Raw genomic sequence first — 14,522 nt, 5'->3', positions numbered from 1 at the left:
TATAAACAAACTCCACACTCCCCGGACACCTGAGAAGTAAATAAATTAGAAAAATAAAATGAGTAAATAAAAATAGTAATAATACAAAAAATAATTACACTAACAATAGTTACATCCAAAACATCCAAAAAAGAAAAACATGGATAAAATAAAAGTTCATAGATTATTTTACAACAAAAGGGGACTCTATTGTTATCACAATTTGAGACACTCAATAGTATATCTTCAACAAAAACTTTTTAAGGTATTTTTTTACTTTTTAGTTCATAATTTTGACCTTCCATGAGCATTTTTATTTTTACCATCAACCAACCACTATTTTTCCTTTAATGGTAGAAATGGGCATCCATGGGAATTAGTTGGTTCAGTCCCAAATGTGTTGACCCTTGTGTAGTAACTTGTGGTTTTATCCAGTGCGTGCTGGGAGGGGCTCCTGCCCCCTGTAACCCTGAATGAGTGGAGTGTGATGGAGAGTGCCAGACAGATGCTGTGTGTTTGCTCTAGTAATTGCTCGAAAACCGGGCAAGCATCTATTTGAAAAGTGGCTTAGTGAACATTGACTGACTCAGGCGTTGGCTGCCCTCTTTACCAGCCAGCCAACAATGACACAGGGCCTCTCTGCTGCTGTGAGTACACAGCTCCCTGTGCACAGGCAGATACACACAAACACTGCTGGCAGCTGTTGAGACTTCTTCTTCTGACCAAGGCCAGTGGAAAAACAGGCCTCGTGTGGTGAAAAGGAAGTCTGGGAAACAGGAAGATTGGGTTTGGACAGATGCACCAAGCACTAAGAGCCAGATAAGACCCTGCAGTTTAATGTAGCCTAATGGCTCAGTGTGTTTTCAAATGAAAATGGAAAGCAGGGCAGCTATTTATAGACAAGCACAGAAAATGTAATAAGCTCAGAAATATTGCTGGATAGGGAAAAGGAAACAGTTTGATGATTTGGTTGTAAGTGACCATAAGAAATCTCTCTTTTTCTGCAGCTGGAACAAAAATGTGAATGAACTTAGTTGACTTTCCCTGCTGACTGTTATGACGACGTGTTTATTCTCACGAGGCTGCATGCCATGATAATTTGCCAGACTGTTTTGCAGTCGATGCACTTTTCTGCGTGTGTGTGTGTGCATGTGTGTGTGTTATTAACCTGGTGAGGCTTTAGGACCTTGAGGTTTGTGCTGCAAAGGGCAGCTCCTCCTCCACCTCCCCCTGAGTGCTGTTTACGAAGAAAGCTGAGCTTCTCTGACAAAAACAAGGGCTGGGACTCCAGCAAGAGGGGCAGTGTGCCTGATGCACATCTAGCACAGGCTCTTCGTCCATTTAAAAACATTTTGTGTATGATTTTTAGTTTACATTTCGAAAGGGAAAAAAAAGTCGCGTACCATGTTGTCGGTTAATTCAGGCCGCCAGCTCTGCAAGATGTTCTTCTCCTTGCACGTCGTTTTTCTGAGCGTGGCCATGGTGAAGAGCAGTGCATCAAATGGCAATGAAAAAGGTAATTATTATTGTTATTATTAAGTCATTTATTGTAAAAACTGAAAACTGAATTGTCTGATATTTAGTTACTTTAAATTACGTGCATCATAACAATTTATAATTTTGCTATCTTTTGTTTGATTGCACAATTTTGCGCTCACATGCTATTTTTACTTTCAGACTGCATTAGATCCAATGGTGTGGAGTACAGAGGGGAACAACAGAGCTCCTCCTCAGGTTTAACCTGTTTGAACTGGACCAACACCACTAGAGACTATGATGTTACACTCCATCCTGATTCAGAGACAGGTAAACACCAATACATGTGTTTTGTTTTGTTTTTTTATATGAATGTCCCATTAAATTAAGTGATTGCTCTGCAGTTTTCTGTTGTCGGAGTCATGGTACAGGGTATTTAAAATGTCACTGATGTTTATAGGTTCAACAATTCCCTTACAGGATAACAAACAGCTCTTATATCTGTGTTGAGATTTTTGATACAGTGTAATAACACAGCATTTCAAGTCTTACAAACATGCAGAGGAGTAAACACACAGGATTTATATTTGCAGCCACTGATTTATCTGTTTACAGTCATGAATGTCTTCTTTTATACAGCAGCTGATGTCCCCCCTCTTTGTGCTCATGGCAGCCTGTTCATTGTAGTGTGATGAAGTTGTGTTAATGATTAATGAATCCAGTGGTTTACCCACTCAGGATGAGCAGACAGACGGAGACAGCCTATATTTCCAGGAGACATTAGTAACAGGCGTGTGCTGTTTTTATCGTTCCTCCTGTAGGTGTGGGAGATCACAATTACTGCCGAAACCCAGACTCCTCTGAGAGGCCTTGGTGCTACATTGCTGGCCCAGATGGGACAGTCCAGAGACAGTCATGTGCAGTTGACACATGCAAAGGTAGGCAAACACTGCACACAATCATTATTAACATTTGGACAGTGTAGTTGGCATTTGCACAAATAAATTAAACATTTATAGAAAAATAGACAGAACCCCTTCTGCAGAAGTTCGACTTAGCAAAAATAAATATGCATATTCCAAATTAATGACAAAACAACACTAAAATGACAGATTTTCTTTCAGAATACTCCGTTAGATTTTTCAGTTCTCTTGATGCTGCCGGCAATTACTTTCTCTTCCCTGTAAAGCAGTCATTATTTTAAAAAGTGGGCTATGCCAGGGAGAAATAATGAGGTGAAATTTTTGTAGTTATGCAAATATTCTAATTAGTCAACACACACTTAGTGTGTGTGTTGAAGAGACTGTTTGATGAGAGAGGATGCAGTCAAAGTATAAACTTATATGGGTCAGCCAAAAAGTTTGTTGAAAGATTCCACTTGGTTTACTTTTATCACAAATAAAGCAGGTAAATGTGTTTTCCCTTTTAAGAGTCTTAGTCTGCAGTGGGTCAGTTGTTCAGGGTTAAGCCTGTGTGAGAAGTCTTGTCTACTTTGCCCTTTGTCTCCTTATTGTCTGGAAGCCAAACCAAGTCACACAATAACAAAGCCTTGCGGTCACATGTCAGAAAGTTAGGTTTAAAGAAAGCTGTTGACCACACCCCAAGACTCGGCTCACTGGTGGAGAGGAACAGACTTTGCTTGGAGACTGCAGCTGATTGGCTGCTTAAATTTATGACTTCATGCCTTTTAACTCAGAGTTCATAAACAACAAGTTGTGTGGAGGAAATGGAAAATGAGTTAAAGAGCAGATGTTGACATGAACTAGCTGAACCTTACTGTCTCTCTTGAGATAGAGACAGGCATGCTGAGCCTGTTTATGTCTGGTATCACATACGTAAAAAGCATGCCCTAACCAGCACTCAAATTGATTTATGTTCCAACTTCACGAGAGCAGTGTCAGGACTTTCTTCCTGCTGGTAAAGAGGTTTTTGCATCAGTGGTGTTGTTGTTGGACCAGCAATAACTTGAAATCGCACCTAGTGCAATATTGCAGCAATGCTGTGTCTCCACTCTCTATCCAACTGATATTCTTAAACTTTTTTTTTTTTTTTTAAATCAGCTTATAAACTTTTTATGGAAGCATTAAACTTGCATACACAACTATTCCTCTTAATTAAGCAAATTCAGTCAATGACAAATGAAGGTGCTTCATCACACTGATGCAAAACTTTCCCCAAATAAAGTAGTGCTGCCTATTGATTTTTTGATAACCCACAATGGTCCAATACACACTAAGATATTTAAGTGAAAATAGTCACATTTTTAGCTTTAATTATCGTAATGAAGGCTGGATTTATGGCACAAAGGAAGTGCTTTTACAATTGCGCAACCAAAACAGGAAAAGGATAGTGCTTTCATTTTCCCCAGTAGCTATCAATAGCTATCCCCTTTTATTAAAGAGTTTCAGTGTAAGTTCTTTGCAGTTACTATTCTCAGTGGCAGAAATGGTGGATGATGAAACGGTGTCTCAGCCAACTTGCCGTTACATTGTGCACCTTTGTAAATTGACATAAATCTCTGAGGTGATTTGTAATCTGTATTCAGTATTAAAAAAGGGAAAGCGGAAGACCGACTTTATAGTTAGCCAGTTAGCACATTAACAATACCACCGGATGTATAAAGAGCAAAGGATATTTATAGTGCGCTACCAAACAATAACACACAAAATTACAAACTATTTCTGCTGAAGAGCTCTAAAAAGAAAATCTTTACCAATATAACAGGTCAGAAACAAAACCGACAAGGCTTAACACAAAAATTAGGGCAACATACTCACCAGTCTGACAGGGTTTGGTGTGTCAGGGCTCTTACAGTTTAAAATCACAGCAACTAGTTGATAAGACAAATCAGAGCAAACACAATTATAGCTGTTTCAACTGTTGTTTAACACTGGTATTGTTTATTTGTGTCTTTAGAACAAGCTCCTACTGTACCAGCAGAGGCCGGATCCCTTAAACCAACACGAAACATTCCCTCCACAGAAAGCTTTCAGCCAGCCAAGTCAAGAGCTTCTCAGGGAGAAGTTGCTGCAATGCAGCCAGTGATGGGAATCAGCCAGCGAGTGCGCACAGCACCCAAAAAGAAAAAGGACCTTGGCACACTAGGTATGTTGTTATTGTTGGTGGTACATTGTATTTTCAGTTTGAATTAATTCCTTGTTTTGTATAGCTACATGAACTAAATTTTTTCAGTTTGTACGTTCAGTTTTTAACAATCTTCTTTTGTTCTTCAGGCTACGTCATTGGCATCCTTATGATGGCGATTATAATCGTCCTCGGAGTAGGCATCACATTTGGCTACTTCTATAAGAGGTCAGTATCTGAATCACATCGAGATCAGTATCAAACACTTGGTTTAGTCTTAGAGATATTTTGTTAAAGAGGAGCCCATGTAAAGCAATCTCGTTTTTTTAAAAAAAAATTTTACTTTGAAGAGACATTTAATCTGTTCCCAGGATGTCATTATTACACTGTGTACATCTGCTCTAACTGTGACACAATGTGATGCTTCAAGGCCTTCTTGTGGTTTCCTGTTTCCACTTGCACATGTAGTGCTGTTCACAGCTTTATGACGTGCAGGAGAAAATGCCAGTATGGTTAGGTAACATGTGATTGCATGCACATTTAATGGTCTCCTGAGTTTGGGTTGTCAGCTGTTGTTTACATTCCCCAACGGTGCTCTCTGTTGTTCTGCTTTGATGCAATGCAGTGATTTAAATGCCTTTATCCCACAACAACTGCAAATGAACACTGGGAGGAACATGGCAGAATATGAAAAGCCTGCAGTCTATTTTAAGCATTTTTATTTTATGTTCTTGAAAGAAAAGAGAGGGATGGATTGGATGGGGAGTCCTGCACATTCGCTGCGGTTATGTAATGTGCAAAATGATGACCCCAATGTTGTGTTTCCCTTTGGCACAGCATAAAATGCCCATACAGATCTGTGTTTGGCTGTCAAATCTGATTAGCAATGCCTCAGTCTTTATTGTCTATATTTAGGAGGTGATTAATAATAAGGAGGAGCAGCATATTATGTCATAGGGTTTATAAATGCCCTCAGCGTACAGTAACATCACCTTCAGTAATGTGATTTATTTGTGGCAAGCATGCCCAATTCAACTGCCCCCTGCAAATGTTGGGAACAGGCTCTTGACCAATCAGTAGGAGTAGACCGTAACAGATCCACTGCAAGGCTCCCAAACAGGAGCTTTGCAAGTCTCATCATTTAAAGCCTGAGGCTTTGAATCTATGCCATTTAAATGCCCCCAGTGTTAGAAATAAATAATTTCAGATTGTTGTGCAGTAAATAGTCTTTGTGAACAAACTGTAATTGTTATTTGAAGCCCGCCTCCACTCGAAAATGTGGTTTTCTTCTGTTTTTGTCCCCTAAAGTGTCTATATGTGTGCAAAATGTGTCACCAGATAGGTGTTTTCACATACCTCTACATAAAGGAGAGATTTGTGTGCCTTTCCCTTAAGTCTGAGAGTTAAATGTACCCTGGGCAAGCTAGATTAGTTCTGTCACTATTATGAAAGCTAATCGTTGTCTAATATGCAAAACACATTTAGAGGGCAGCAGACTTACATGTTACACGGCAAAGAAACCTAAAACCTTCAGCGCAGAGCAAACTTTCGCAGAGAGCAAAACACAAAAAAAATTTGCAAATGAGGGAGAAAGAGTAGATTTAGTTCTTACTCCTTTCTCGTAAATATTATGTGGGGAAACCATGGTAAACAACATTTAAAGCTTGTCTCAAGAGGTCCCTTAATTTAAAATTTTGGGAAATCTACCTGTTGTCTTTCTTGCTGAGAATTAAATTATAAGATTGATATAACTTTTGTTATAAGTTAAATATGAAGCTGAAGTCAGCAGGCAGTTAGCTTAGCTTAGCAAAAGGATAGCCTGGGGCTAGCTGTGCCCTGCTCCCTGCTCATGACACTTAGTAAAACAGCAAATTGTTGATTTCACGCTTTGTTTTTTTTTTTGTACAGATTAAAAAAAAAAAATAGAAATAGTTTTTCTAATTACCCATCCCCACCCCCCCCCCCCTCATCAGAATGACCAACTCCTCATTTAACGACATTGATAGAGGTTGTGGTCTATTTTAATAGATATTTATGCTTGACAGAAAGACCTACTCCACCTATCAGAATGACCTACCCGCCCTTTAACTACATTTATACAGATTGTGGTCTATTCTTTTAGATATTTGTACCTTACAGAATGACCTACTCCCCATTTAACTACATCTATGCAGTTTGTGGTCTAGATATTTGTTCCTGACAGAGTGACCTACTCTACATTCAGTTAAATTTATGCAGGACCTGTGGGTTATGTAGTGCACCTCTTCTTGATCATGCATGTCAGTACTCACAGAACTGCACCACTAGGTGTTGCTACTGTGAATATTTTAACTTGGTATTTTTCAATATAGATCGAAATGGCAGTGTGGCATGTTGCCCCAGTAACTCCAGTAAATGTATTAAAAGCCCCGAAATGAAAACTGTAAGCAAAATGAAGTGATTTATTTAAACATTTGTATAGAATTTATTTTGTCCCACACTTGTTAGCGTTTGGTAGACTTCAGAGATCTTAGAGCTTGTATTTATTTGAGTTCAAAGTTCTTTATGCTCAGAAGATGGTTTTGGTCTCAGACAATTTTATAACAATTTTATTACAGTTTATAGTTTCAAATTTACAAGTTATAATGTTACATAAAATCAAATCAAAATTAAATACTCTATCCTTGATTATTTTGTGTATCTGAATGTGGGGGGGTTTAATCTGGCTAAGTGGTTACAATATAGCCTTGCCTAAATAATACCTTAGGGTATAAACTTGACTAGCCCAGAATATACCCGGGGTATAAAACAGACTAGCCCACTTAAACCCTGGGGTACAGTTTGTCCAGGGGTTATATTTTGGGCTGTTACACCAGCGCTGCTTTGGACAAAGTCAGGCTAGCTGTTTCCCACTGTTTCCAGTCTTTGTGCTAAGTTAAACCAACTGGCTGCTGGCTTTTTCTACATACTGTGCAGACATGAAGGTCATACTAATCTCAGTTAATTCTGGGCAAGAAAGCAAAAAAAGATTTTTGGGGAGTGAGATATGCTTGTAGCTAAATTGAACCACACCCCAGTGTAAAGAATCAGTGGTGATATACAGAGTTTCATAATAAGCTGCACTAAAGCATGCAAGTAGGAGGTGTTTTGAATCAAAGTGTCTTGCAGTGTTTTGGCTCCAGATTAACAGAAAGCAGCCTCATGCTGCTCCCCATCACACTGTTGCCTTGGAGGAGATAAACTCCTCGCCAGTTTGTCAGCTCTGTGTTCCCTTTCACCATCTGTCCCTCGCCTTTGCTACTGAACTGGTACTTGTACATAGCATCAGCCACAAGCGTACTTAAAGGACAACTAAGATATTTTTAAACCTGGTCCACATTGTTCCGTGTTTTTCGTGTCTAAGTGACTAATGGGAACAACTTTTGAAACAGGTCCAATATTGAGCGAGAGGGCTGCAGCCAGAAGCAGCAAAATGGGCTGCAATGTAACGCTAATGTGTAATTGCACACAATCAATGTGTTACATCCACTGAAAGTGCTTGTTTTTGCCAGTGACAGGCTCAGATTTTTATTTTAAGTGCTTGAAAACATTATTGGAAGACCCCTACATTGATAGACCTTTTTATTTAAGATTAAGATCTTTGTAGTTTAACCAGAAACAGCCCTTGCATTATTGTGAAAGCTTCAAACCCATATTTAAATAAGAATTAATTTTAACATGCGGTCCTTCTATGAAATTTTTTTATGCAATTTTGAACAACAAACTGTACTATGACTTTGTATGCTATTTTGGATGACATACTATACTATGACTGACATGGCTTAATAAGACTGAGTCTTAATTTGCATGTTAGCTTTGATTTTTAGGAATAATTAAGCGACTACAGTCAACATTTTATGAACATTAAATCACTTGACTATTTGTGTGTGAGGAGTCGCTCATATTTATGAAACTGTTGTTTGTGTTTAGGGGTCGGGACTTAAAGAAGCAGCACGAGCAACGAGTGTATGAGCGCGAGATGCAGAGGATTACTCTGCCCCTGTCGGCTTTCTCCAACCCCACCTGCGAGCTGGTGGATGAGAACACTATCGTGATCACAGCAGAGCACGAGACCATCCCCGTCCAGGAGGGTATGGAGGGCGGGGACCCTCTAATGGGCCAGCAAGCCGGAACCCCCGGAGCATGAGTGATCCTGAAATGTGGGACTGTGATATGGTATTTTGTGGACCAAAACACTTCTTCACATCTTCATTTCTCCTTTCTGCCTCCCCGAGTGACCTCTGTTTTAAAAGGAGGAGGGGAGCAGTGTGCACTCCAAAGACTTGAACTGAATGCTGTGTCCTTTGTGTCCCCTTTCCTGTAGTTTTTACACATCCGAGGCACAAACAAGATAAGCTGTGGACAGTCTTAACAACAGGTAAATCTGTTGTTAACGAAAATATGTCATGAGGTGTGAAATATTAATTTTTGATACATCTGATAGCCAAGAAAATAAGGTAATGGGCTGCCACCTTAAATAACAGTATCGAGTCAAATGGACTAGTAGGCGTTTATAATGGTGTGCTATGAAACCAGTTCTTTATAAAGAGATGGTTTTTGGAATGGGGGCTCTTTACCTTTTGTTTTGAGTATGTTTCCAATTGGAGAAGGTGCTCTCTACAGGACGTTTCTTTTGTATTGACTTTTTGGCTGTGCCGAGGGTGACGCAGATGAGAAAAGTGTATGTATAAAGACTGCTTTGTCTTAGTCTGGTGACACAGATGTGTCCAAAAATATCCTCCTCTGAGACAGGATGAGGGAACATGAGGTAAAACAAGCCCACTAAAGACAAGGGAAGTCCTCCAACTCTGCCTTAGCATGAAACTCCTGAATGTATTTGTTTATCTCTAACCCGGATTATTTTTTGTCTCTTTGTACTCGACTGACGGGCGGTCACAGGCAGACATGAAAGAGGACTTGCCTTTTTCTTCCACAGGTTAAGGAGTGACAGGAAATATACTGAGTGCTCTCAGGAAGCATGAGAGACGGTAGATAGTCCTCTCAGGACAAAACAGCACTGCCACGACACAAAGCAGAAATCAGAAAAAGAAAGCCTGTCTTTGCAGAGCAGGGCAGCGTGTGTTGAGCTGAAGAAGCGTGGTGATTAGATTCAGACATCTGAGTTATGCACTTGATGCTTCAGGGTAGAGACAGGGACGGTGTAGACTAGAAACAGTCCAAATTTCGGTGTTGTTCATTCATAAGAAAAGAAAAAAAAAAACAGGAGTGCATGCACATGGTTACCTGCTGTATGTTTGTATTCAGGGGCCATTTTTTGCATATATTAAGTAGAACTACTGATTGAAGACATTTTAGAAAATACCTGCCTGGATATAGAAACCATGATACGCAAAACATTTTTAGTTTGTTACACAAGCACTTCTGTTACCAGTTTGTTAGCACTCCATCGCTCCATACGATCTTGTTTTGTGATTATTGCTGGGTTCATATCACTGGTAATCTTTGGTTACTACTGCTGCGCCATTTCGTGTGTGCTGGTTGTAACTATTACTTTCTTCATATAAGCAACATGTTCAAAATACTGTTCAGCATTCAGATTTAGTACTTGTATTTGTATGGATGCAGATTTTCACTGCTGTGACTGAAATAAAACATCAGACCCAAGACACTATGATGTGATGTAATCTGTAAATGTTAGAGGCAAAACAACAAAACACACAGTTAAATGTTAAAATAATTGTCTTGTTATTCAAGGTTTGGTTTTAGTAGGAGCTTATTGCACCAGCTCCCTCTGTTGGCAGTTCTGAAATATTGTTCTTGAATCATCACTCACCTGAAAAAGTAGGTTAAAACAGGGGTTCCCAAACTTTGCCTTTGCCTTGCCAAGTACTCCCAAATTGCATTAGCCACTGTCATGGACCCCCTCCTGCTTTTTTTTTTAATTACATGTACATTAGAATGGCAACTATCAAAACTGAAACATACAACTTTTTAATACGTTTTCCTTATTTTATTAATAATAACCAGTCTTTCCTCATAAACATTTCTTGTCATTTTCAGCGGTAGTATTAACAGTCAACATATTTTCTTTAGATTTTTTCTCTTTTGTTCGGCCTTTTCATTCATTACTTTCAGTGTCCTCTGTAATAACCATTCTGTCATTTCGGTCTTAACAATATTCAACAGTAATATTGTTAATAATTTTAATCTTTTGCTATTCATCCATTACATTCTGTGTGCCTTTCTTCGGTAAAAAACAGTCCTAGTCATTTCTGCCTTAACAGTATTCAGTTAAATTGTTATTTTTTGTAATGAAAATTAAAGGATTGGCATCCCAGGGCACCGATTTTGATCTGCAGTGATTAATACCATATAGAAATACTTACGCTAAGTATTCTGTGGCGGTGGTAGACGACTATAGGTGGTTTGTGGTGTCAATATCGCTATTGTCTTTGCGGGTCCATGAATGCAGCGCAGCATGCGGAGTTTGTACACTATGACGCGTCTCTACAAGCTATAATATGTCATTTTCAGACATTTTTTGGATATGTCAAAATTTGACATTTTTCCATACTATAGTGTGTGATTTGTGGCCATGTTTTCAACATGCTAAATTGTGATGTTTTTGGTCTTCTTTGGCCATTGTTTCCACTTAACATGCTATGACACATCTTTGCAAGCTATTATATATCATTTTCAGCCATTTTTGGGAGGTGTCATTTGACATTTTTGCCAGCATGCAATTTTTTGGACATTTTTTTAACATGCTAAATTGTGAAGTTTTGGACTTTTTTGGACGGTGTTTCCATTTTATTGATATGACGTATCATATGTCATTTTCAGCCATGTTTGGGACATGTCAAAATTCGATATTTTTGCAATAGTATCATATGCGATTTTGGACCATATCTTCAACATCTGGTCTTTTTTGGCCTTTGTTTCCACTTTGTATGCTATGATGCGTCTCCATAAGCTAATATGTTATTTTCAGTAATTTCTGGGACATGTCATATTTTGACATTTTTGCCATGCTATAGCCTTGACTTTTCGATCATTGTATGAACATATCTGTCTCAGCATGTTATTTTATCCTGATTTGAGTTGTTTTCAGTTTTTTTTGGGACATGTGATATTTTTACATTTTTGCCATACTATAGCCTTGCCTTTTCGGTCATTTTTTCGACATGCCATTTTTTTGTGTGTTTTTGGACTTTTTAGCAAAATTCTATGCACTGGCGTGTCTCGGCGAGCCATTTTCTACTGATTTGAGTTGTTTTTAGTTGTTTTTGGGACATGTGATATTTTGACATTTTTGCCATACTGTAGCCTTGCCTTTTTGTTCATTTTTTCAACATGTAGTTTTTTGGTGTTTTTGTCAGTTTTTGCAAAATTCTATGCACTGGCGTGTCTCAGCATGCTATTTTCCACTGATTTAAGTTGTTTTTAGTTGTTTTTGGGAATAGTCATATTTTGACATTTTTGCCATACTATAGCCTTGCCTTTTCGGTCATTTTTTCGACATGCCATTTTTTTGTGTGTTTTTGGCCTTTTTAGCAAAATTCTATGCACTGGCGTGTCTCAGCATGCTATTTTCAACTGATTTGAGTTGTTTTTAGTTGTTTTTGGGACATGTGATATTTTGACATTTTTGCCATACTATAGCCTTGCCTTTTTGTTCATTTTTTCAACATGTAGTTTTTTGGTGTTTTTGTCAGTTTTTGCAAAATTCTATGCACTGGCGTGTCTCAGCATGCTATTTTCCACTGATTTAAGTTGTTTTTAGTTGTTTTTGGGAATAGTCATATTTTGACATTTTTGCCATACTATAGCCTTGCCTTTTCGGTCATTTTTTCATTTTTTCAACATGCAGTTTTTTGTGTGTTTTTGGCAGTTTTTTGCAAAATTCTATGCTCTGGCGTGTCTCAGCATGCTATTTTTTCTACTGATTTGAGTTGTTTTTAGTTGTTTTTGGGACATGTGATATTTTGACATTTTTGCCATACTATAGCCTTGCCTTTTCGGTCATTTTTTCAACATGCCAGTTTTTTTGTGTGTTTTTTGGCCTTTTTAGCAAAATTCTATGCACTGGCGTGTCTCAGCATGCTATTTTCTACTGATTTGAGTTGTTTTTTAGTTGTTTTTGGGACATGTGATATTTTTGACATTTTTGCCATACTATAGCCTTGCCTTTTCGGTCATTTTTTCAACATGCTATTTTTTGGTGTTTTTGGCGGTTTTTGCAAAATTCTATGCACTGGCGTGTCTCAGCATGCTATTTTCTACTGATTTAAGTTGTTTTTAGTTGTTTTTTGGGACATGTGATATATTTGACATTTTTGCCATACTATAGCCTTGCCTTTTCGGTCATTTTTTCAACATGCCATTTTTTTTGTGTGTTTTTGGCCTTTTTAGCAAAATTCTATGCACTGGCGTGTCTCAGCATGCTATTTTCTACTGATTTAAGTTGTTTTTTAGTTGTTTTTTGGGACATGTCATATTTTGACATTTTTGCCATACTATAGCCTTGCCTTTTCGGTCATTTTTTCAACATGCTATTTTTTTGTGTTTTTTGGGACGTTTTTGCAAAATTCTATGCTCTGGCGTGTCTCAGCATGCTATTTTCTACTGATTTGAGTTGTTTTTAGTTGTTTTTGGGACATGTGATATTTTGACATTTTTTTGCCATACTATAGCCTTGCCTTTTCGGTCATTTTTTTCAACTATGCTATTTTTTGTGTGTTTTTGGCGGTTCTTGCAAAATTTTATGCACTGGCGTTTTTTCACATACGCCAGTCTTCAGCATGCTATTTGTACTGATTTGAGTTGTTTTTAGTTGTTTTTGGGACATGTCATATTTTGACATTTTTGCCATACTATAGCCTTGCCTTTTCGGTCATTTTTTCAACATGCTATTTTTTGTGTGTTTTTGGCCCTTTTTAGCAAAATTCTATGCACTGGCGTGTCTCAGCATGCTATTTTCTACTGAGTTGAGTTGTTTTTAGTTGTTTTTGGGACATGTCATATTTTGACATTTTTGCCATACTATAGCCTTGCCTTTTTCGTTCATTTTTTCAACATGCCATTTTTTTTGTGTTTTTTGGCCATCATTGCAAAATTCAATGCTCTAGCGTGTTTCGGCACGCAATTTTAAGCTGTTTAGCGTTTTTTAGCTGTGTTTTTAGCTGATTTTTGGATATTTTAATTTTTTCAACAACATTCCACTTTGTATACGATAATGCATATTATTTTGACATGCTAACTAGTTTTTGGCCTTTTTTTACCACTTTGAATACTATGACGCGTCTCAACAAGTTAAAGTATGTTGTTTTTAAACCTTCCTTTGGGCATGTAATACTCAAAATTTAAAATTGGTGGACATACTATACTATTGGTGTTTTTTGCATTTATGTTTGAACATGCTAAATTAGGATGTTTTTGGCCTTTTTTTCGACTTTGTATACTATGACGCTTGTCTACAAGTTATAATATGTTGTTTTCAGGCACTTTTTGGACATGTCAAAATTTGAAATTTTTCAACATATACTATTGGTGTTTTTGGCGATTTTTTGGACATGCTAAATTATGATGTTTCTGGCCTTTTTTTCCCACTTTGGAAGTTGTGGAGACATGTCATAGTATACAATGTGTCACTTTCAGGAATTTTTTGGACATGAAAATTTGAAATTTTTAGACATACTTTACTTTTGGTGTTTTTGGCGATATTTTGGACATGCTATGTTATGACATTTTTGGCTGTTTTTGTTCGACATTGTGTGTTATGACATGTCTCTATGAGTTTCAGCCATTTTTTGAACATGTCAAAATTTGACTTTGACTTATTGGCGCCGCCATCTGGAGGTGTTCCAAACTGGTGGGAGGCCCTGTGGCAGACCCAGAATGCACTGTAGGGATTACATATTTTGTGTGGTCTGGGAATGCCTTGGGGTCCACCAGGAGGAGCTGGAAAGCACTGTTGGGGAGAGCGACTTCTGGAATGCTCTGTT

At 38.1% G+C, this 14,522-nt stretch overlaps 1 protein-coding gene across 1 annotated transcript; it reads left to right on the top strand.

Moving 5' to 3' along the window:
- Positions 1-1,241: 1,241 nt before the first annotated feature.
- pik3ip1 (phosphoinositide-3-kinase interacting protein 1) lies at positions 1,242-10,182 on the top strand. Its single transcript, XM_042488887.1, has 6 exons — positions 1,242-1,495; positions 1,657-1,785; positions 2,277-2,393; positions 4,372-4,560; positions 4,689-4,767; positions 8,488-10,182. Exons 1-6 carry the CDS (start codon positions 1,384-1,386, stop codon positions 8,702-8,704), a joined length of 843 nt encoding a protein of 280 aa, XP_042344821.1. The 5' UTR covers positions 1,242-1,383; the 3' UTR covers positions 8,705-10,182.
- Positions 10,183-14,522: the final 4,340 nt, after the last annotated feature.

The sequence above is a fragment of the Plectropomus leopardus genome, chromosome 6 (genome assembly GCF_008729295.1).
Source record: "Plectropomus leopardus isolate mb chromosome 6, YSFRI_Pleo_2.0, whole genome shotgun sequence".
NCBI lineage: Eukaryota > Metazoa > Chordata > Actinopteri > Perciformes > Serranidae > Plectropomus > Plectropomus leopardus.
Note: the sequence above shows the minus strand (reverse complement) of the source record. Positions and strands in the feature narration are given on the sequence as shown.

Coding starts and splice junctions, on each gene's coding strand:
- pik3ip1 (XM_042488887.1), top strand. CDS start 1,384: ATGTTGTCGGTTAATTCAGGCCGCCAGCTCTGCAAGATGTTCTTCTCC. Junction 1,786..2,276: donor CCATCCTGATTCAGAGACAG/GTAAACACCAAT, acceptor TTCCTCCTGTAG/GTGTGGGAGATCACAATTAC. Junction 2,394..4,371: donor TGCAGTTGACACATGCAAAG/GTAGGCAAACAC, acceptor TTGTGTCTTTAG/AACAAGCTCCTACTGTACCA.